Source organism: Thalassophryne amazonica, chromosome 13 (assembly GCF_902500255.1).
Source record: "Thalassophryne amazonica chromosome 13, fThaAma1.1, whole genome shotgun sequence".
Classification (NCBI taxonomy): Eukaryota; Metazoa; Chordata; class Actinopteri; order Batrachoidiformes; family Batrachoididae; genus Thalassophryne; species Thalassophryne amazonica.
This window is the reverse complement of record NC_047115.1, coordinates 25,464,949-25,487,460: the sequence shown is the minus strand read 5'-3', so window position 1 is coordinate 25,487,460 and position 22,512 is coordinate 25,464,949. Positions and strand designations below refer to the sequence as shown.

General features: G+C 39.2%; 1 protein-coding gene across 1 annotated transcript in view; it reads right to left on the bottom strand.

Annotated features, from left to right (window-relative positions):
* Positions 1-22,512, bottom strand: part of LOC117523766 (ryanodine receptor 2-like) — a 224,174-nt gene that overhangs the window by 68,412 nt on the left and 133,250 nt on the right. The window contains 11 exon segments of the mRNA XM_034185382.1: positions 582-633; positions 4,793-4,795; positions 5,485-5,528; positions 5,530-5,593; positions 6,431-6,526; positions 10,082-10,194; positions 11,059-11,078; positions 12,283-12,403; positions 14,795-14,878; positions 15,057-15,218; positions 15,263-15,397. Of these exon segments, the coding sequence (XP_034041273.1) occupies positions 582-633; positions 4,793-4,795; positions 5,485-5,528; positions 5,530-5,593; positions 6,431-6,526; positions 10,082-10,194; positions 11,059-11,078; positions 12,283-12,403; positions 14,795-14,878; positions 15,057-15,218; positions 15,263-15,397 (894 nt within the window).

Here is a 22,512-nt window from a genome sequence, read left to right as displayed (position 1 = left end):
TGTTTACACAGTAAGAATACCATATATTATTGATGATTACTGAAATTAAATGGTTTTGCAGCAAGTGCGTGTACAGTTTGTGGAACAGCTGTTATACACAGGCGAGAGTTTGGATTGGTAATTCAGCGAATTCTGTTGGTGTTAAAGCATCCATGAGGAAGATCATGATCCCTCTGTTACTGCAGATGTGGGGTTCAGCAACTTTCATAGAAGCTCCTTTAATCTGTGAGTCTGTGGTGAATGTGAAGCTTCCTACTGTTTTTTTTTTTGTAAGATGGAAAAGTGCTACATCAGTCAGTGTCTCGTATTCTTGTCAAATTGTGCTGTCACGCTGACACTGAACCTAATATCAGCTACCATTACAAAAAAGTCTACAAATTTAAATCACTTTCTTTAATTGCTTTTTTATCCCTGGTATAAACATTATTCTGGTCACATAAATTACTGCTTTGGTAAATAACTAACACGACAAGGAGTCAACACATGTTAGATGAATGCATGCATTATATAATTTAGTGGAGTTAGGAAGGGTGGTTTGATTGATGACTTTTCAAACAACATAATGCTCCGTCTTCTATTACCTTGGCCATAATTGCAGAATAGGCGTTATAGAAGCTGTCATTTTGAAGCTTACTGTGAAAAGAGAAGACAAATACAAATATATTATCGTCACAACATGGAAAGATGGGCATAACAAAGATGGCCTACTACAACCCCTGGCAAAAATTATGGAATCACCGGCCTCAGAGGATGTTCATTCAGTTGTTTAATTTTGTGGAAAAAAAAAGCAGATCACAGACATGACACAAAACTAAAGTCATTTCAAATGGCAACTTTCTGGCTTTAAGAAACACTATAAGAAATCAAGAAAAAAGATTGTGACAGTCAGTAACGGTTACTTTTTAGACCAAGCAGAGGAAAAAAATATGGAATCACTCAATTCTGAGGAATAAATTATGGAATCACCCTGTAAATTTCCATCCCCCAAACTAAAACCTGCATCAAATCAGATCTGCTCGTTGACATTGACCCTATGCCATGACATTGATCCTATGTGTCTTTTTGCAAGGAACGTTTTCAGTTTTTGCTCTATGGCAAGATGCATTATCATCTTGAAAAATGATTTCATCATCCCCAAACATCCTTTCAATTGTCCAAATATCAACGTAAACTTGTGCATTTATTGATGATGTAATGACAGCCATCTCCCCAGTGCCTTTACCTGACATGCAGCCCATATCATCAATGACTGTGGAAATTTAGATGTTCTCTTCAGGAAATCATCTTTATAAATCTCACTGGAACGGCACCAAACAAAAGTTCCAGCATCATCACCTTGCCCAATGCAGATTTGACATTCATCACTGAATATCACTTTCATCCAGTCATCCACAGTCCACGATTGCTTTTCCTTAGCCCATTGTAACCTTGTTTATTCTGTTAGGTGTTAATGATGGCTTTCGTTTAGCTTTTCTGTATGTAAATCCCATTTCCTTTAGGCGGTTTCTTACAGTTCAGTCATAGACATTGACTCCAGTTTCCTCCCATTCGTTCCTCATTTGTTTTGTTGTGCATTTTGGATTTTTGAGACATATTGCTTTAAGTTTTCTGTCTTGATGCTTTGATGTCTTCCTTGGTCTACCAGTATGTTTGCCTTTAACAACCTTCCCATGTTTTTTGTATTTGGTCCTGAGTGTTGGGAAGGTGTCGTAGCACGGACCCACAACAGGGGGCGCAAAATGAACGGACAATGAGTAAGCCAAAAGGTAACAATTTAATGTTGTGATAATACACAACGAAACGTGTCGTAATTTCACAGTCAATAAACACCAGGTGATGTGTGGGCAGGCACGAAGATAGAAGACGCCCGACGAGAGAGAAGCCGCGTCCCACACGGCTTTCCACCACCAACGGTCTGAAGAACACCGGAGCCGCCAAGTCCAGAGTCCCCAGGTGGCCTCTGTCTTCGGCTGTCGACCCTGGTACTGCTGGCAGAAAGCAGAAATATGATGTGTGAGTGTGAGTCCGCACACTCAGTAATTTACAGTCCAGACACCGTTAGGAGGGAGCACCTCCACCTCCAAATCACACACACTCGTGCAGCTCCTGTTTGTCCCTCTTCTGGGTCTTCACAGGAATGCGACTGCACACAGAACAATGTTAGACAACGTATTAGTCAGCAGAGAAATTACCTTGGTACTGGTAGTCGATTTCTCGGCGGGGAGGTGGAGTTGCAGTCCGGCTTTTATGGTGGTGATGATAAACGAGTGACAGCTGGTGCAGAGGATGAGTGACAGCTGTCACTTCTTCTGGGTCTGGCGCCCTCTCGTGCTTGGAGCCCGCACTCCAAGCAGGGCGCCCTCTGGTGGTGGTGGGCCAGCAGTACCTCCTCTTCAGCGGCCCACACAACACTGAGTTTAGACACAGCTGACTGTGAACAAACCAACATCTTTTGCAACATTGCATGATGATTTACTCTCTTTTAGAGTTTGATAATCCTCTCCTTTGTTTCAACTGACATCTCTCGTGTTGGAGCCATGATTCATGTCAGTCCACTTGGTGCAGCAGCTCTCCAAGGTGTGATCACTCCTTTTTAGATGCAGACTAATGAGCAGATCTGATATGATGCAGGTGTTAGTTTTGGGAATGAAAATTTACAGGGTGATTCCATAATTTTTCCTCAGAATTGAGTGATTCCATATTTTTTTCCTCTGCTTGGTCTAAAAAAGTAACCGTTACTGACTGCCACAATCTTTTTTCTTGATTTCTTATAGTGTTTCTTAAAGCCAGAAAGTTGCCATTTGAAATGACTTTAGTTTTGTGTCATATGTGTGATCTGCTTTTTTTCTACAAAATTAAACCACTGAATGAACATCCTCCGAGGCCGGTGATTCCATAATTTTTGCCAGGGGTTGTATTTGATATGTATTCGTGGCTGATCCTTACTGATCTGGAGGATCAGGACTGCGGGAATTAGAGATTTGTGTGCAGACCCGCAAAATGATAACCTGACACACTGTTTTCCTGCATGTATCATATATCTGTCGAAGTAAGGCTTTAGTAGTGAAATACCTGAAATAACAAACTGGCCAACTTCTGTATTCAAGAGCCCAAAAGGTCCATTTCTATATGTAACTGAGAAATATGTTTTTGTTTTTTTGAAAGGCAATTATCTCCCCTTGACAACATCATTTGAGAAGTATTTTTATTCATGTACATGTTGAGATGGTGTAGTGCCACAGTGTGAATTTGAAAGCGGGGAATTGAAAATGGGGCCTCACAATCCTGGTGACATTTTGGTTTTTAAGAGGGAGGAGGTGTCAGAAAAGTTCCACACAGACATCTTGGAAATACAGTACGTGGCTTGTCTTGGTCTAGTCTCACCCATGAATACAACAGTACTGCGCAGAATCAGCAATAAATGTCACTATAACCCACAACACCCATGGTTTATAGTTTATATTAATCTGTAGGCTGGGTTTACAGAAAGGTAAACAGTCAGGGTGGTTATTCCAATATACTTTCAGCTACACGTTTATCAGGAATCTGCTTGCAAAACTGTAAGTACCACCAGCACCTCTGTCTAAGGATACCATGAGTCTGTAAGTTCTTGTCAGATGACTGGAAGAAATAATTGAAAGACTGTTTTTTAGTCTTGATCCAGGACAGATTCCACATTGGGTCATATGTTTTGTCTAAATTTGCTAGTTCTCCTCACAGGTACATGCAGTCTGCTGTAAAAACAGTCTGATCTTGAAGTCTATCCAGACTGAGTTTGGGACACCAGGAACAAGGCAGTCTTTGGAGCTTCAGGTTAATCCTTAGGGAAGCTACAATAAGCTTTTGTTTCAAGTTACACCCTGGACACTTTGTAGACCCTGCAGGAGCTGCAAGCACCTTCCCCCAAAAATATGATCAGTGCCTTTAGGTGGATCATCAGTATTGGAGTACCATGTCTTGTGGTGCTCTGGATGCTGAAATCAGGAACTCATAGTACTGACTTTGCAAAGTCAGGACCATCAAGCAACTTTCATGCACAATCATATCATATAACCGGCTCTGGCGTGATAATTAAATCACTTGTGACCACAGGAATGTCACCTCTGGGAAAGATGTCATCATCGAGTGAAGCTTCAAGTAAAAGTCTTCCTCACATAGATGTCATTCAGCACAGTCAGTGTCTACAGTAAGACAACAGATAAGTCCCACAGAGTACCAAAGTCTGAGTCTTGTACAAGTATTATGCACATTACATGGATGATGTCTGATACCATCAAAATGATCCAGTCCACCATGACAGAGGCACTCACTCAGTACACCAACCACTGGAGCGACCATACCGAGAGTAAATGTACTATATCCACCCACCAAGATCTGGCCAGCTCCAGGTCTGGGGACCTCAAACAGCACTGCCACTGCAATGTGCAGCTTTCCAAGCTCCATCAGTAACAGTGGAAAAGTGGTAATCCTTGCTGAGAGAAAGGATAGGCCAGGTGACCACTTGCTTTGAGGCACTTCACGTTTGGACCTGGGTAGACAACGACTCAGCACCACACCAGTCAAAACCCTTAAGAGACAAGACCCGTGGTGCTCTCGTGTAGTTTCTTCTTTTTCCAGCTGAGGATCAAAATGGCTTTCCTCCATCCTCTTATATCACATTCTGTCGTCACATGGAAATGCAGAAGCAGAGCTAATACTATGGAAAAGAAGACATTTCCAATTGTAAGTGGCTGGATTGCCAATCCTGCCACCAAACCCCCCCAAAAAATGAGTTACCTGCAGGCTATAGAACCATCTACAATCTGGTCATCCTGTTTAACAATGTGAGCAGGATTCAAATAAATTCAATTTAGTGGACATATTTCATTCATTTCTGATATTTACTGATTGAAAAGTAATAAATGAAAACTAAAACCAACAGATTAGTGATAATGGAAATAATCATCGACTGCACCTCAATATAATATTATGTCAATGAGCATTCTCTGTTGACTGCATGGAAAAATTAAGCAACTGAAACAACAAACCTCGATAACAGCGGTACCGATACAATCCTGGAGACACTACATTCTGGAACCGTTACAAAGCACAGCATGTTTTTCTGCAGCGGACTTTAAGACAGGTTGAAGAGTACATGTTGTTCAGTGTTAGAAATTATGTGTAGTGGTTCCACAATCGCTAGTCCCAGGATTGTTCATTCTGAGGTCTCATCGAAACTGAAAAAATATCTGCCAGAACGAAAATAATAGAACTAAATGTCCAGAAAAACATTACTTTTTATTGCATCTTTTTATAGTTGTCTTTGACATACATAAATGCATATTATTGGGAGGAAAAAGGTTTCAGAGGAAAGAAAAATTCAAGCTTGCTGAGAAACAGTTTGTGCCAAATTAATATTGACCTGGAAAGGGGCTTTCGGCAGTAAAATATGTAGAATGAAAGCTTTATTCTGTGCTGTCTTTTATAATGAAATCACACACAGACCTTTCCTTCAGAGCACTTCGACTGAAGAGTGTAATGAGTTTGTAGGAGGGGATCGATTGGTTTGGCACCTTCTACGATTTCCTTTTTCTTCCTCTCTGTTGCTGCCATGCTGCCTCCATGATCACCTCTCCCTGCAATCCAAAGAAAAAAACTGCAAAATTGTGCTGTTTTAAAAATAATGATTCCTGACCATCCACACTGTCAGATGTCTGACGAACGTCTTCACACTGACACTTTGTGTATAAGAATCAAATGTAAATTATATACAGTAGTGTTAGAATAATAGTAGTGCTATGTGACTAAAAAGATTAATCCAGTTTTGAGTATATTTCTTATTGTTTCATGGGAAACAAGGTACCAGTAGATTCAGTAGATTCTCACAAACACCCCCCTTTTCTATTTTTTTTTACTAATAGCCCAATTTTCATAGTCTTAAGAGTGTGCATATCATGAATGCTTGGTCTTGTTGGATTTGTGAGAATCTACAGAATCTACTGGTACTTGTTTCCCATGTAACAATAATAATATACTCAAAACCTCGATTAATCTTTTAGTCACATATCACTACTATTATTGAGAACACTATATATATAAATTCAGTCAGAAGAGTTGTTTTTTTTGTTTTGTTTTGTTTTGCTTTAATCCATGTGTATGCATCTCATCAGACCTCAGAAATGAAGCAGAGTAGGTCATGACCATTGGCCGTGTGTGTTTCTCTATGAATTGGAGTTGCATCAGGAAGGGTATCCAGTGTAAAATCTGTGCCAAATGCCAATGTGGATCTGTGCTGGATATGTTGTGGCAACCCTGAACAATCACGGCCAGCCGACAGGAAACCTCAGCTGAAATGTTACCACTGTGTTATTATGTTATTCAGAAACAAATGTAAATACTCTACAATTGATGTCACATTGCAAGTGTTAACAAGGTTTCTTTCTGTACTCACAGCTAAATTTCCACAAGCTTCTCCTCAAAGCTGTGGTCCTCAGTTGATATCCAGGATTTATTGTAGCATTGGAGGAAGAGATTGACAGCTCTGTGCCTGGAGACAGAGAGAACAGATGGCCCAAGAACTGCATTTGTCTTTTCACATAAATAAATCTGTCGTCCAATTTTTCCTGTGATCACCATTTACTCAATATACACATTCTAAACACCCAGAATTTGCATAACAATACCTAACTGCCTCAGACTTACCCTTCGTGGGGTCACATTTTGACAGAACAAGTAGACAATGTCATATTTCTTAACATTGAGTGAGATTTAGGACCACAAAACGAGGGTAATTTTAGCCTCACCCCAAAAACATCACAGGAGAAAGATTGTTCTTGCATTATTACTCAAGACAGTCTCCCTTAACGTCACTGCACGAAAACACGTTGACACTTGCATGAATTTGATCCCGCACTGCTGCGCAATTTGTCATGCTAATGCACCCTCGCTTTGTCCCCCTTGATGCCATGGTATAAAAAAATAATAATTTCGAAGCAGATGGCTCATTTGCTCTCAGGATGTAACTGATGAAACCATCTCTCATCTCTCCCAGAATCACAGAAATTATCTCCAGCTACAGTTTGTCTCATGCACATTGTGCGGTGGAGAACACATATGAAATCCTGTCTCAAAGGTATTATTCTTTCTATGAACAGTGGTGGGCACAGCTAACCAAAACATTAGCCTCGATAACCAGTAATCAGATAACTGAAAAGTTATCTTTTATGACAATAAACCGATAAAACTGGTAAATAAAAATTGATCTTTATTACAGATAACCGATAAACAGTACTGATTTGGACGCAGCCACATCAGATTACACTGTCGCTTCTGATAAACCAGTTTCACTTTAAGCGCTGCAGGGGCTGCTGGGTGAATTCAAGGCTCACAACACAAAGAACACACGAAAAATGAATAAAAAAATAAACCCCAAACACTGTCATCATCTTTCAAAAGAAATAAAACACAGTATTAGAAGTCACAGTTTATCTCGGTATTAGATACATCGTCATTTACGAGCTAAAAGCTGCCGCTTTTGTGCAATGCTTTGAACCCTGTGGCTTAAACAACTGAAATATGTCCATTAATGCATTGATTGGCAAAGTAAAAATACACGTAGTAAATATAAATTCTTACCTATGGGATTCATCTGAATAAATAATCCCTTTTTAATCCAAAAGTGTCTAAACGTGAAGAAAAGTCCCTCCTCTGTACACACAGCTGCACCGTGAGAGCTCCATCTCCCCCACCGTGTCTTGGTGATGAAATTACAGTCACAAAGAAATAAAATAAATAATGTTAAAATTAGTCTGTTTTGTTTTTGTGTCGAGTGGACGGCCCACAGCAACATCCAAAGTGAACCTGAACTACACTACCCACAATGCTCCCTGCGTCAACCGGCCAATCACATTGCGCTTAATGATGACTTCATCAGCAAGCGACAGGCAGCCAGTCTGCCACAAACACACAACAGATGGACTAAAATGTTTGATTTTCGGGTTTACAAATGTTTTTGACCATTAAACTTTGCTCATTTTAACCAGTAAAAAAATGTTATCGGACTGAAAGTTATCTGAACTAAATTTATCAGAAGATAATTGGTCCAATGATGGTTTTAAAACTTATCTGAAAAGCTAATCTGAAAGCAAAAATATTAGCTTTGATAATGATCTGCTATCGGATTAGCTGAACTGTTCCCACCACTGCTTATGAATTAGATAATGTATCTGTAAAAATATGTTTATTATAGATGTAACATATCATAATCCTTCAGATGCGCTGCGCGAATGGCACATTAACACACAGTGTTTGCAAATCGTTTGCTCAATGTTCATGACTAGTTCACAAAATGATTGCGTGCCAGACGTTTTGGACATTTCAAAATTTTCTATGCACACTGGCACGCAGCCGCACACAGTTTACAACAAGTTTACTCATTGGCACACTGTTGTGGGCTGGGGTGTTTGGCTGGCTTGGTTTTTGTTTTCTGTTTCTCCCACCAGGTGGTATGCATTCAGGACTGAGTGGCTGAGCATTAGGACCTCACCCTGAACACCTGAGGCTTGTTTTCACGTGCAGGTCATCAGGACTCACAGCTGTGGTGTATTTTGTCTTGATCAGAGATTGCTGCATTTAAACCTTGAATGCACAGTGTGTGATTGCCAGAGACTCGACCTTGTGAGCAGACGTGTGAGATCGACATCAGGAGAACAATCTCACCATCACGGACGCAGAGACCGCTCCAGGTTTGATGCCACAGTCTGTGAAGGAGGACTGGGTGAGGTCTCACGCTCTTCAGCACACTTCCTGAGGTAATTTGGTTTTGGTGACTTTTATGAAGTAATGACAGTGGATTTGGTGTCCCTCACACCTTGTGTTAGTGAGCTGTCACGTTATGCTAATTGTGTAATCAGCTTCTGCTGCAGTGGAGATTTGAACTGAGTTGTTCCGTGCCTGCAGGGTGAGAAGCTGATGTATAGATTTAAGCCAGGAGTGTTTGCTGATTGCGTGCACCTTTGAGTTGTGTCTCTCTGTGTGGAGTTGGACTCACCTCCATGTTTTCTTTCTTCACAGACTTGGTTTGTCGCGGCCACCTGGGGGGTGTCGGCGGGGTCCCTGGGCCGAACTGCTGTGGCTCCGGACCATTTGCGCTGTTGAGAGCGCGCCGTGTTTCCACCTCACCAGACCGCGGACTTTTTAGTTGTTTAGCACTTCACCCACTGTTATGTTTATTAAATTCTGTTACCTTTTGAACCGTGCTCTGCTTATTTTATGCTGGGTCCTTTCAAACGCTGGGTCAGTGCTCCGACCGCGTCCGAAACATAACACACGCCAGACTGCGTGAGTGCGAGGATGAAATTTGGGCAAGTGTCGAGGTGCCTTTAGTCCACCAATGTTCAGTCACTGCTATCCCTTTGTGTTATATGATCACATATTGATAGGCCTAATCAAAAGTATGATATAACATTGCGAAGCACTGGATAGTCAAAATATTATTATAGAAAACAGGCAGAGAAGAATCATTAAATGATAATTGAAGATAACAGCTTTTTGAATAAAAAAAAATACATTTTCCTTTTGTTATTTTATTTGTTTTTGTTATTGTTGTTAATTATCTGCCATCAACTCTGGCTGATCATTTATTTTGGTTTTACTTTACCTCCATTGCAGTAGCTTTATCCGCACTACTGGCGTGCAAAGTAAGTTTGTGGGTATACAAAGGAATTTAACAACAATCAGCACATTTATAGACATTTAAAATATGTCACTTTGTGTGGCTTAATAGGTTTCTATTATTCTCCTTCACACCTTCATTATGAAGCTTATCTGTTACAGCATTTATGCACAATTTCAGAGGCTCTGCAAACTAGACAAATGAAAATAATAAGGCATATAATTGAGCCATTTCCCCACTATAACACTTTTAGTGTTAGAGTATATAATAAGTAATGACTGATGTCCACAAAATGTAACTTAAATTTGTGTGACAACCTACCTGTTGTGCTCTAAATTTAACTGTAAGCCCAGTGCAAATCTCTTATTCTAGTCAATCATACTCTAAGCCATTTGCAGAACATATTACAGTACATAAGTGTTCTTTTACCTGGATAAGTTGTAGAGGGGAGCCATCCTTAGGCAGGCCACCACCGCCCGTTTCCTCTGTTTAGATAAGAGTTTACACCACACAGCCTTTTTGCTTCTCCGTGGGTGTTCCACCTGAACCCACAGCCAAAGATAAATGATGAAATGAAGTAGTGCACACGAACTCATGACTTCAGGGGTGTCATAAACAGCTGGACAGGGTCTCCTCAATGCATTTCTTTTGCATTCCGTTTGTTTTCACAATGCAAGAAATACTTTCATGAACAATGTTTTAACTACAAATTTATTTATTTTTTGTGATTTCAGAAAAGAAGTGAAAAAGACTAAAATGCTTTAGGCATATGTGCTAAGCAATATCTAATCACTGAAAATTTATCATTTGCCAAATATATACTAAATATATGTAAGAAGCAATAATGTAATAACACAAATAACTACAACCCCAATTCCAATGAAGTTGGAACATTGTGTGAAATGTAAATAAAAACAGAATACAATGATTTGCAAATCCTCTTCAACCTATAGTCAATTGAATACACCACAAAGACAAGATATTTAATGTTCAAACTGATAAACTTTATTGTTTTTGTGCAAACATTTGCTCATTTTGAAATGGATGGCTGCAACATGTTTCAAAAAAGCTGGGACAGTGATATGTTTACCACTGTGTTACATCACCTTTCCTTCTAACAACACTCAATAAGCATTTGGGAACTGAGGACACTAATTGTTGAGTGTCATGATTGTGTATAAACGGAGCATCCCCAAAAGGCTCAGCTGTTCACAAGCAAAGATGGGGCGAGGATCACCACTTTTTGAACAACTGCGTAAAAAAAATAGTCCAACACTTTAAGAACAATGTTTCTCAATCTTCAATTGCAAGGAATTAAGGGATTCCATCATCTACAGTCCATAATATAATCAGAAGATTCAAAGAATCTGGAGAACTTTCTACACATAAGCGGCAAGGCCGAAAACCAACATTGAATGCTTGTGACCTTCGATCCCTCAGGCGGCACTGCATTAAAACCGACATCACTGTGTAAAGGATCTTACCGCATGGGCTCAGGAACACTTCAGAAAACTATTGTCAGTTAACACAGTTTGTCGCTACATCTAAAAGTGCAAGTTAAAACTCTACTATGCAAAGTGAAAGCCATACATCAACAACATCCAGAAACGCCACTGCCTTCTCTGAGCCCGAGCTCATTTGTAATGGACAGCCGCAAATTGGAAAAGTGTGCTGTGGTCTGATGAGTCCACATTTCAAATTGTTTTTGGAAATCATGGACGTTGTGTCCTCCAGACAAAAGAGGAAAACATCATACACAAAACACATACACATCTGTGATGGCACCATCAATGCTGAAAGATACATGGGTTTTGGAGCAACACATGCTGCCATCCAAGCAATGTCTTTTTCAGGGACGTCCCTGGTTATTTCAGCAAGATAATGCCAAGCCACATTCTGTACGTATTACAACAGCGTGGCTTTGCAGTAAAAGAGTGCAGGTACTAGACTGGCCTGCCTGCAGTCCAGACCTGTCGCCCATTGAAAATGTGTGGCGCATTATGAAGTGTAAAATATGACAACGGAGACCCCAGACTGTTGAACAACTGAAGTAGTACATCAAGGAAGAACGGGAAAGAATTCCACCTACAAAGCTTCAACAATTAGTGTCCTCAGTTCCCAAATGCTTATTGAGTGTTGTTAGAAGGAAAGGTGATGTAACACAGTGGTAAACATACCACTGTCTCAGCTCTTTTTGAAACGTGTTGCAGGCATCCATTTCAAAATGAGCAAATATTTGCACAAAAACAATAAATTTTATCAGTTGGAACATTAAATATCTTGTCTTTGTGGTTTATTCAATTGAATATCGATTGAAGAGGATTTGCAAATCATTCATTATTTACATTTTACACAACGTCCCAACTTCAATGGAATTGGGGTTCTATGTCTCAAGTAAATATTAAATGGAAAAAATTAATAGGAATGCCCTGTAATAACTGCATTTCAGATTTTCCATTTGCAACCAACCAAATTGATCAATTCAATAAAAGCTTGGCAATGAAGATTTCCATCTAAAAAAAATGCAGTTATATGATCAACATACTGTGGCTTTTGACAGATCTCCAATCAGAAGCCATCTCAATGCACTGAAAAATATATAACTGTTTCATTTCCCTTTCCTTCTAAGCCCACCTGGTCTAAGTGATAAAGCACTCGTGCGATTTCCAGAATCCTGTTTACAGTCTGCTTAGGATCAGCAGTGGCATCGAGGTGGATTGGATGGGATTCAAGGTGCAAACTGTTTGCGGCCTGCAAACACACAGTAAGTTTTTTCTTCTTTTGCAAGGTGCTGGTGTATCAGTTTTAAAGTAGAAACATTGCAAAAGTGGTTAATAGCTGGAGATGTTATAATAATAAGGGAAAAAACTTTCATTTCTGCAACGTCAACTTCAACATGCCAGAATGCATCAAAGAATGATGAAGCAGTGTATAACCAACTATTTTCTATTTTTTCAATTTCTTTGTTTAAATTCTAATCAGCAAACCATTACTTGAAAACGTTTCAACAAATAACGATGTGCAGTATGTAAGGTGATTAGCTGACACTCAGGATTCTGCTTAAAAGGTTTTCTTGGAAGTCAGTAACAAAGCAGAATTTATGGTGTTTTCATTACTAACCTCTCAATAAGGTATAACCACTGCTGACTTTAACAATCACATTTCTGGATGTGACACTGAAGCCAAGAGATGACTGAAAAATGGTTTTTAAATCGACATCCTCTGACTGCATTCTTCAGTTAAATTTTCCACACACTTGCTGTCTTCCATAAATTAAAAGTAACAACCACTTGAATTAAAAATGTTCAGAAAACCTGTAGAATGTCAAGACTTGTCATGTGCATATCAGCTTCAAGTTGGAACAGACTGAAATTCAAATTTTCGAGATTTTATTGGTCCTGTCTTGTACTTATCCCAATGAAAGTGTCATTGCTGATTTCCAACCAATGTAGTTCTCATTTTTACGTCCAACATGTGCATCCTGTAAATCACCACTTGGACTCCTGAAGGCACGTTGGGCTGATAATAAGTTGAGGGCAGGCGCAAGCAATAGGCAGCAACAGGCGACATTAGCTGTATCCATAAAATACACCACAAAAGTAAAATGATAATAATGAAATGATAATAAATGCCCATAAATTAAGAGTAAATCTTTGTTAAAAAAAAAAAAAACAACAACAAAAAAATACCCTCACTACTAACAGTGCTTCACCTCAGGGAGCTTTGGTGGCCTCTGTCTGCTGTGGCTCCGAAGTTTGGAATTAATCCTTTAAAAAGCTACTAATCGTTACTGTTGCATATGGTAAACTACAACACCTGTATACCTGATGCAGTCAGTTTTAAAAGGAAGAACCAGAGGTTAGGTGAATTGAAAGCTTTTATCATTGCCGAGGTCTCCCTTGCAAAAGATATCTCGATCTTAATGGGACTAACCTGGTTAAATAAAGGTTAAATTAAAACTCTGATAAACTGTATACACTTGTAGTATTTGTTTCCATAAGTCATCTGGATTTCATCTCATGTTCAGACTGTGTATCACTCTAGCTTCATGATCTGTGGAGGAGGAGGTGTGATCTTCTGCCTAAGTGCAGGAGGTGTTGTCACATTCGAGCCTGCTGTGTGTGTCGAACAGAGTAAACAAAGAGCCAGCCAGTTGAAGCAAGCAACCCAATTATTCCCAGTGAAAACTTTGAAAGCATAAATGGAATTCGTTGATTTACCTTTTTTCATGAACCTAAAAGCATAAGCAAGGTTGGCTAGGATTACTTTGAAATGTAATCCAAAAGTAATCAAATTACAAGTAATCCATATGTATGTACATACATACATGTAATCCACATGTATTCTTTCAAAGTAATCCTACCCAACCTTGAGCGTAAGTGTAATGATCTCACATTTGTTTTTTAATCACTGTCCCCAGATGAGATTTGACGTTTTATATGAATTAGTGTAAAATTTCACAGATGAGATGGCCGCCAAATAGCAACATTGTGTATTGAGATTTCAAATCTTTACAGATTCCATCAATGGTGGAAAACACAAAAATAAAAACAAAAACATTGAAGGCAGTCTGGCAAATGCATCACAAAAAACAAAACAATGAATGTGCTGCACAGTAAATTCATCCCACTGCAAATGACAAGAGATGTAATCAATTCATGAGCATTTAATAAAAGTACTAAACTGGCTGAAGGCAGCTCTCTGCTGCTCACAGATTAAATCTCCTGCATATAAAAACCAAATCGTGATGTCTAAACACAAATATGAACCTAACCATGATTTCTGTGTACAATGACAACCCCCACACCCATACAGAATACTAAATAGCAAAGTCATGAAATCAAAGTACATAAACATATTTTGAGGTTTATTGTTTCCTTTCTTCCTAAAATTATACTTTTTAACCCCAAATAATTCAAAATGAAACCACAAACATGAACAATTTTTCCAAAATAAGAGGTAGCATGTATAATTAAAAATAAATAGTAAATTTGTGGAAATTAAATTTATAATGTTGTCTTGTGTAATTTAGAAATACCCACAATTCAGTTTACATTAATTTTCATTTAAAATGCCAGTCTGTTTTTGATTATTTATTTGGTTTTTACAATTACACTGAATTGTTGCTTTAGATTCCCCTGCCTGTACAGCATTTGTCTTTACCTTGTTCTGAAGCTGCAACAGACACTGAACCACACACTCCCGCACTTCGTGCTCTGTGTTTTCCTGTGGGATGCAAACAAAGGCCAAATGGAATTTGACACAAAAAGTCCTCCAAACAAATGTTCATCTTCACCACGATGTTGCCATACTGCTGATTACCGAGGAAACGTCTGTTTTCATGTAAGTCAAATCTAAAACGCTGCTGTCAGGTGGATTACATTAATGCTGACATTGTCCATACCTCAGCAAAGCAGTTCTTTGCCAACACAATCAGGCTCTGGTGTCTGGGAAAACAAAGGCTGAGTCCCACAGGGAGAAGTCTCTTTATGGAAGTCACGATGAGAGATGTGCGCGTGGAATACCGATCCCCTTTCTTCTTTATCATGCTCTTCTTATGGTCAAACTGAAATTTACAAAGGTTTAACAGCTTAAATCTCCTGTAAAAACAAGTAGCAATGCATGCATTTATCATTTAGTGCATGAATATAAGCTGACCTTGAACAGTTCATCACTGTTGACTAAGAAAGCCAGATTGTTGATTTCATTTTGCACAACATAATTCTGCTCCTCCCATTTGAAATTCTGTTGTGAAAACACAGGTGTAAATTAAGAAAAAAACAAAAAAAGGTTACACAATGCATGTTATGGGCCTCATTTGGATAATAATGACATGAGGAGAATAAATAAAATGCATCATATGCCAGTCTCACATGAGATTTGGCCCAGAATATAAAGACCTCTGCCACCATCGTGAACAGCTGTTCAGCTTCAGGGCTCGACTCCTTCAGCCAGCTGACTCTGACAGAAGACAGTCCAAAACACATCACAGTCTCATCACAACACTCACTGTTTGAAACCCCAATGCAGGTTACAAATAAATAGAATTAGTCCATCCTGCTGAGTCTAACAGTCCTATCGCACACTTGGTACAAAACAGTGCACAGCACAATGCAAGTGTCATTGCTTGTTTCCAACCAAATGTATTGGTTAGAAACAAGCCTGTGTTATGCAAAAAGCAAATCTACTTGTATTCATGTGTGCACCCATAGGCGTGTTGGTCTTACATGGCGCTGCCAAGTGCTGGTGCATTGCTAGCTTTCATTTCATCACAGATTACCAAGAACCTGTCGAACACAGTTTTTCTGCCTTTTTTCCCCCAAACAGTATAACATTCAGATGCATTTTACATAGGGAGGTGCGCAACATGTGAACACCCTGCTTGTACACATTGGGATGTACATTAGCGCATGAAACTACAACAAAACCAAACTGAAAATGAAAACATAAAAGTATAAAGTCATGGAAAAATACTAAAATGTAGTGGGTTTTGCCTGTTTATTTTCATGATTTTCCTTCATTTCTAGGTTTTCAGTTGAGGAGCACTAAGGCAGACATGATCTGGGTACAGCAGGGGGTCTATCTCCACCTGAAGAGATTTAGGAGATTGGGTCGACAGAGAGGGAAGAGGAGGAGGTTTTACAGGAATGAGGTCTCAACTGCTTCACTTCAGGGAGCTTTGGTGGATGCACTTTTAAATGATCTGCTCACGTCTAAACAATTTGCACATAATTCCATTTTCTTCCCAGAAAACCTCTCACTTGACTCTGTACTCCTAAATAGCAATGCACCAGTTTGGGATACTTCAGGGGCTAAACACAACCTTTTTGCACTCAGACTACATACTGTATAGGTAAACAGCTAAGTGGATTTGGACAGGCTCCAAATGCACTTGTGATCTGCGCTTTAGCTGGTGCCCTATAGTTCACACAGCTCAGGCCCTTCATCTTTATGTTTTCACTTATGTCTCTTGATTTGCCATTTGATTGTTTTTTCCCTTAATTTTAAGTAAGTAAAGATTATTTGTACAGCACCTTTCAAGATAAAATCGCAAAGTCCTTTACAGCAAAAAAATAAAACAGAAACACAGAAATTAAGAACAGCAGTAACATAAAACTAGTTAACGGCAAGCCTGTACAAGTGGGTCTTGCACTTCTCTTTTAAAGTTCCAACAGAGTCCACAGAACGTAGGTGTAGTGGCAGTGAATTCCACAGTTTGGGAGCCACAACCTCAAATGCACAGTCTCCTTTGGTCTTCAGCCTTGACCTAGGTACACCCAACAAGTTCTGGTCCGAGGACCTCAGAGACCTGCTTGTTAATAGGGAGGGTAACATAGAACCCCTTCCCAATTTTTCAAGCCACTAGAAACATATCCCTCAGACATGAACAATTCCCTTTATCAATGCTGTTTGTCTTTCAGCTGCACCCATTTTTTGTTCAGCATTGTGATAACAGATCTACATTGGGATGTGGCACAAGTTTGAAGCCAGATGCCCTTTGTGATGAAACTCCAGTTTTATCTAGAAAACACACACAGCCCCTGGTGTTTCAATTCAAGTACTAAACAGGACCTAATCTGCTTAGTTTCCAAGTTCTGACAGAATACACACAGCAGGCTAGCTACTACTCAACTCCTCTCATCAATGCTACCATGTTATACTGACACTTCTGCATCGCAAAGGCACGCATGTAATGTCTGCCATCATGGCATTAAACTATGCGTATAACAAAAAGGAAAACAGCTGCATGGATGTTCAAAGCATGTGTAGCCCTCCATTTTTCCACATAGATAGTTGATGAGGAATCAACAAGGGAATTGAAAATCTAACTGATAAGCAGAATTGATAATGATATTAATACTGATAAAATCTTATGAATTCTCATTCCTAATTTGTAGCAAGGTTTTTCAATATTTTTCGGGAGCCAGGTGGGGCATTTATTTGCCATTTTGACCTATTTCTCAAAAGGTCGTTAGTAACATGATGGAAATATCAAATGTGGATGACTGGGATCCAGATGTGATTTGGTATAATGTTTAAACTTTGTTTTAATGCAGAGAGGACACTTGTCAACATTCTGAATAATCTCTCAAAAACTAATACATGAATCTTGATGAAACATCTGTCAGACAATCAGCAGGTGAAATATGTTTCAGATAGTGGTGAGGTTAATAAAGTTGCTGTTTTATTAAGGCATAATTAATGACTTCAGAAATGGGTGGTTGAATAATACTAAATATGAAAGAAAATATGCTTCAATGTCAAATTAAATCCAAAATAAGTATAAATATCCAAAATACATCAAATAACTGCTAGAACAATTTGGTCCATCAAAGTTTGATGTGCAAAAAACTCTGTGGTAGCTTGACTTACAGATTAGCATCCACAAAGGGGATGAGAATGGTGTAGAAGGCATAAAGATCTCGCACCATGACAGTGAACTTCTCCTGTATCTGCAGCTCTGTGTCACATGTGAAACAACCTTCCAGCTTCACCTGCTCCTCCTGCAGCAGCACACATTCAGCCCTTTTCCTCAGCTTCTCCATCAGCGGGAGGAAGTGGCTCTTTAACAGTCCACTGTGTGCTGTGCAAATGATTGGCTGAGAAAAAACTGACAGTTGTGATCGATTAACAGAAAAAAAATCATGATTGACATGGAGTAAAGAAGTACCATGTTTCTGGAGTATAAGTCACCTTCCAAACTAGTAAAATACTCCAGAAAATACAGTATGTATGTCCCCTCATAGCATTTACACTAGTGGGTGTGACCTACCTGCCAGATCTTTCAACCACGGGCACTGGCTGGCGCTCACATGGTTGTGGATGATGCAAAGGATGTGTCCAAGCAGGTCACTAGCATGCTGAGGTATGACAGAGGTGCACACTGGGGTGTCTGGCTGACCATCAGGACCACAGTGAATCCGGTGGGACACGTAGCTGCAGAGCATGGGCAGAGTGATCTCTGTGATATGGATATAGTCAGCCTGGTGGGCTCCAGTTACAACACCTGCCAACTCCTCCACCTCCTCCAGAGCCTGTTCGAGAGATGGAAGGAGAGGACACATGTCCTCCACATGCTGTGCCAGACCCAGATCTGACAAAAACAGAAACTTAGAAAACTTAATTGTTCAAGGAATAAAGTGTGTATGTGTGTGGGAATCAGTATGTTTTTTTGTTTGCTTTTTTACCATCTCTCTCAGGAGCTTTCATTGTGTTGTAGACAGAGTAAGGATTGTGCTGGTTTAAGGCAGGCTCCAGGAAGCATACAGGAAACACTCCGGTCAGGGCTGCCACACAGGCACCTGCTCTTCTCTGCCTGAATGCAAATACAGTGAGATAAAGCCACGGATGGACTGCTGCCCAAATCTCATCACGCTCTTCAAGGTAGGAGACCTTACAGACATATAAAAGTCAATTCTCCAATTTGACCATGACCAAATCCAAGGAGTATCAATTCATTATATTCAATTTTTAATATACTTCTGTTATCATGAAGTCAAGTGTCATCTGTGCAACGTGTGAATCACATGGAGAATTCCAACAGTACCCTTCCAGTAAATTGCTGCTGGTACCAAGTGAGTACAGACTGTTGAGGACTGTAACAAGAACCTGCCTCTGCCCTGGAAAGAAAAGAAGATACTTAGAACTAACATCTTTGGTGGTTTCTTTTAGAAACAGCCAAGGACAGTGAGAATGAAAGCTGATTTCCATTTCAAAAGGAGCAAATATTTGCACAAAAACAATAAAGTTTATCAGTTTGAACATTAAATATCTTGTCTTTGTGGTGTATTCAACTGAATATAGGTTGAAGAGGATTTGCAAATCATTGTATTCTGTTTTTATTTACATTTTACACAACGTCCCAACTTCATTGGAATTGGGGCTGTACATTTGGCTGTTGTTGCAACATAAAAAATATAGAGGCACAGAAGAGATTTGTAACCAGCTCATACTTGTGTCTGTTATTCATCTCCTGCTGATGGCTGTGATTTATATTGTGGATTTTGTGTTGGTTGTTGACAGAGAAATAGTCATTTATCAAGTTGTATGTTGCTGAAACGTGATTAATTAAATTCTAGAGCAGTGGTCTCCAAACTATTCCAGAAAGGGCCGAGAGGGTGCAGGTTTTCTTTGCAGCCACTGACTCCAGCAGGTGATTTCACTGATTAACATCACTTGAAGCAAGTGGGATGAGTTCATCAGTGAAATCACCTGCTGGAGTCAGTGGCTGCAAAGAAAACCTGCACCCTCTCGGCCCTTTCTGGAATAGTTTGGTGACCACTGTTCTAGAGCAAGGGATCATGTTGTTCATGCCCACCCCAGGATACCATGTTTCTTACAAAGTTACTCGAAATTTACAAAAGTGATTAAATGCATAAAAGTTGAAGTAACCTAAATTATGTCCTTCACAGAGCAGCTGTAGGAACCGGAATAGGTCACAGGTCAGGTCTTTGTCAGGCATCACCATCTCTCCTGGGAAAATGATGATCAAGTGAGACAAACAATGAATGTGATAAACTGCAAAAAATAAAATAAAATAAAATAAAAAATGTAGATATACTACAGGAAAGGTAGCATAACAGGTGACAGGTAGGATTTACAAACAGGCAAGAAAAGATGGAAATTAAATGAATAGATAATAATATATATATAATTTTGAAGGCAAAGAAAGGTAGTGTAGTGGAAAAAAAATGCAATATAAATTTAGAGAGTGCTCAAGGCCAAAAATCTCAGTTTCACTGCTATGAAACACTTCTACGCATGTTTATACCTGAGCTCTTGTTCATGGCCTCCCCTAATCCTTCTGCTTTGTTCTGCCTCTCAAATGCATTCAAATTCAAAACACTGAGGAGCAGAAAACCATGAGAAAATTACATACAAACAAATGCATAAAGACAAGCAGATGAGCAGTTTCAGGACTATTAAATTCACAAATTTGCTCACCTGCATGACTGCATAAGACCAGCCATGCTCTGAAAGAAGCCAACGTCTCGCTTCTGTCTCAGATAATTCAGCATTTTCTACCAAATAAGACATCAATGACAAGATCTGATAAATAGAAGATCTCCATTAAAGCAATCATAATACAATCACGATTATGTCATTAATAATTATTTGTTTTATTAATTTTAGCTCCAGTTCTTTGTCTTTTTATCAGGTCCAAGAGTCTTTAACAAAAATCTTAAAGTGATTGTATTGAAGAAGAAAAAAGTCACAAATGGTTGTCAATATAAATCTAAATATTTTTGTGAGTGATATTCTCTTGTCCATCACAGTCGATGATGAACTTGACATCTTAATTTGCAGTTGATGGGAGATGAGTTCCAAGGTGACTGGCCAATTCAATTCTGGCATTGAATGTCCTGGCACATGTGTGGCAGACATGTAGCAGTTAAGTGGATGGTGGGCTGGTGGCTTTAGCTTTGCACAGCTACCACTTGAGTTTAGCTAAATAAGTAACCAAATAACATTATCATTTTCAACATACATTACTGGGGTTTTTAAATCACTGAGTCACTTACATAGCTACTGCAGTCTTCAGACTGATTACTGCATTTTTTTTTCTCCAAGTGCCTTTAATTGTTGCATTTAGGAATGTTATTACTCCAAAGTACACAGCACTGTCTGAACTATGTTTAATCTCATTATGTCTTTATTTTGTGGGTATTTCATTCCTAGCTTTGCTCTATTGTATTTATTTCTAATAAAAATAAAACAGAAAAAAAATTAACTGTTTGAAGAAGCAAGAACAGTCAACATGAAACCTTCTTTAAATGTCTGAACAGGACCACAGTGCTGTGTATTATATGACACCCGCACCTGTTGAACTGTGGTGTTCCCTCCATTCAGAAGAGCAATACCCAACTTGAGTGTGGGGGCAATCATGGTGCCCATTGTCCCTGATGGAAAGCAGAAAAAATCTCAGTCAGAGGCTCTATAGTACGGACTGAGTACCATCCAATGTCTAGGATATAGGGAATAAAACAACAGCACACAAACACATTGATGGCTAGCTCCCATTCTTCAGTTGCATCTCCGTAGCTTAAGTGTCCTTCAGACTCAGAAGCCACTTTAATCACTTGTCGAGCTCATGAATGAAACAATGATTGGGTCAATACTTAGCAAAGCTCCTGATTGCAAATGCTTTTGCAGCATACCAAAATAAATGTCACTGAAATAAGCAAGAACCTAAAAAAATTTTTAAGAAATGGTCTGTTAGCTTTTGTAGATTCTACCTTTGCAGGCGCTAATAGTTTGCAGAACCATCTCAGAGGCTCCGCGATGATGCAGCCTGGCCTGTTGGTACAGCAGTTTATGTTTCTCCATCTCTTTCTCCTGAGCCATACACAGATGACTCATTATGTACAACACACTAATTTCATTTATCTTTATTTAATTATTAAATTAAATCTTAAAATAATTAAGAAGTAAGGAAAATCTTACTTCAAAGCTTTCCATCTCCTCTTTTCATTGTCGTCCTCCTCTCTGTGGCAGCTCTGGAAGACAGAAAGGAGGGTGATGACAGAAGAAAACACAAAACAAAAATCAAAGAAGGGGGAAAAAAGCCTACAAGATCACTATAACAGTGGTGGGCAAAGCTAACCTAACAGTTAGCTTTGATAGCCACAATCCGCTTATTGAAATGCTAACTGTGATAACGCTAAACTAATAAACTGCTCAAACATTTAGCCAAAACCTACCTTTACCTGGTAAATTTTATTCTAGGAATTTACCCCAGAGTTTTTTTATTTCTTTAAATTTTCCTTTAAATTTTTAGGAGCTCCAAACCCCTGAAAAACAGGCCTAAAGAGCTAAAATTTCAACATGACGCATAAAAATGAAGATTCCCAATAAAGGTT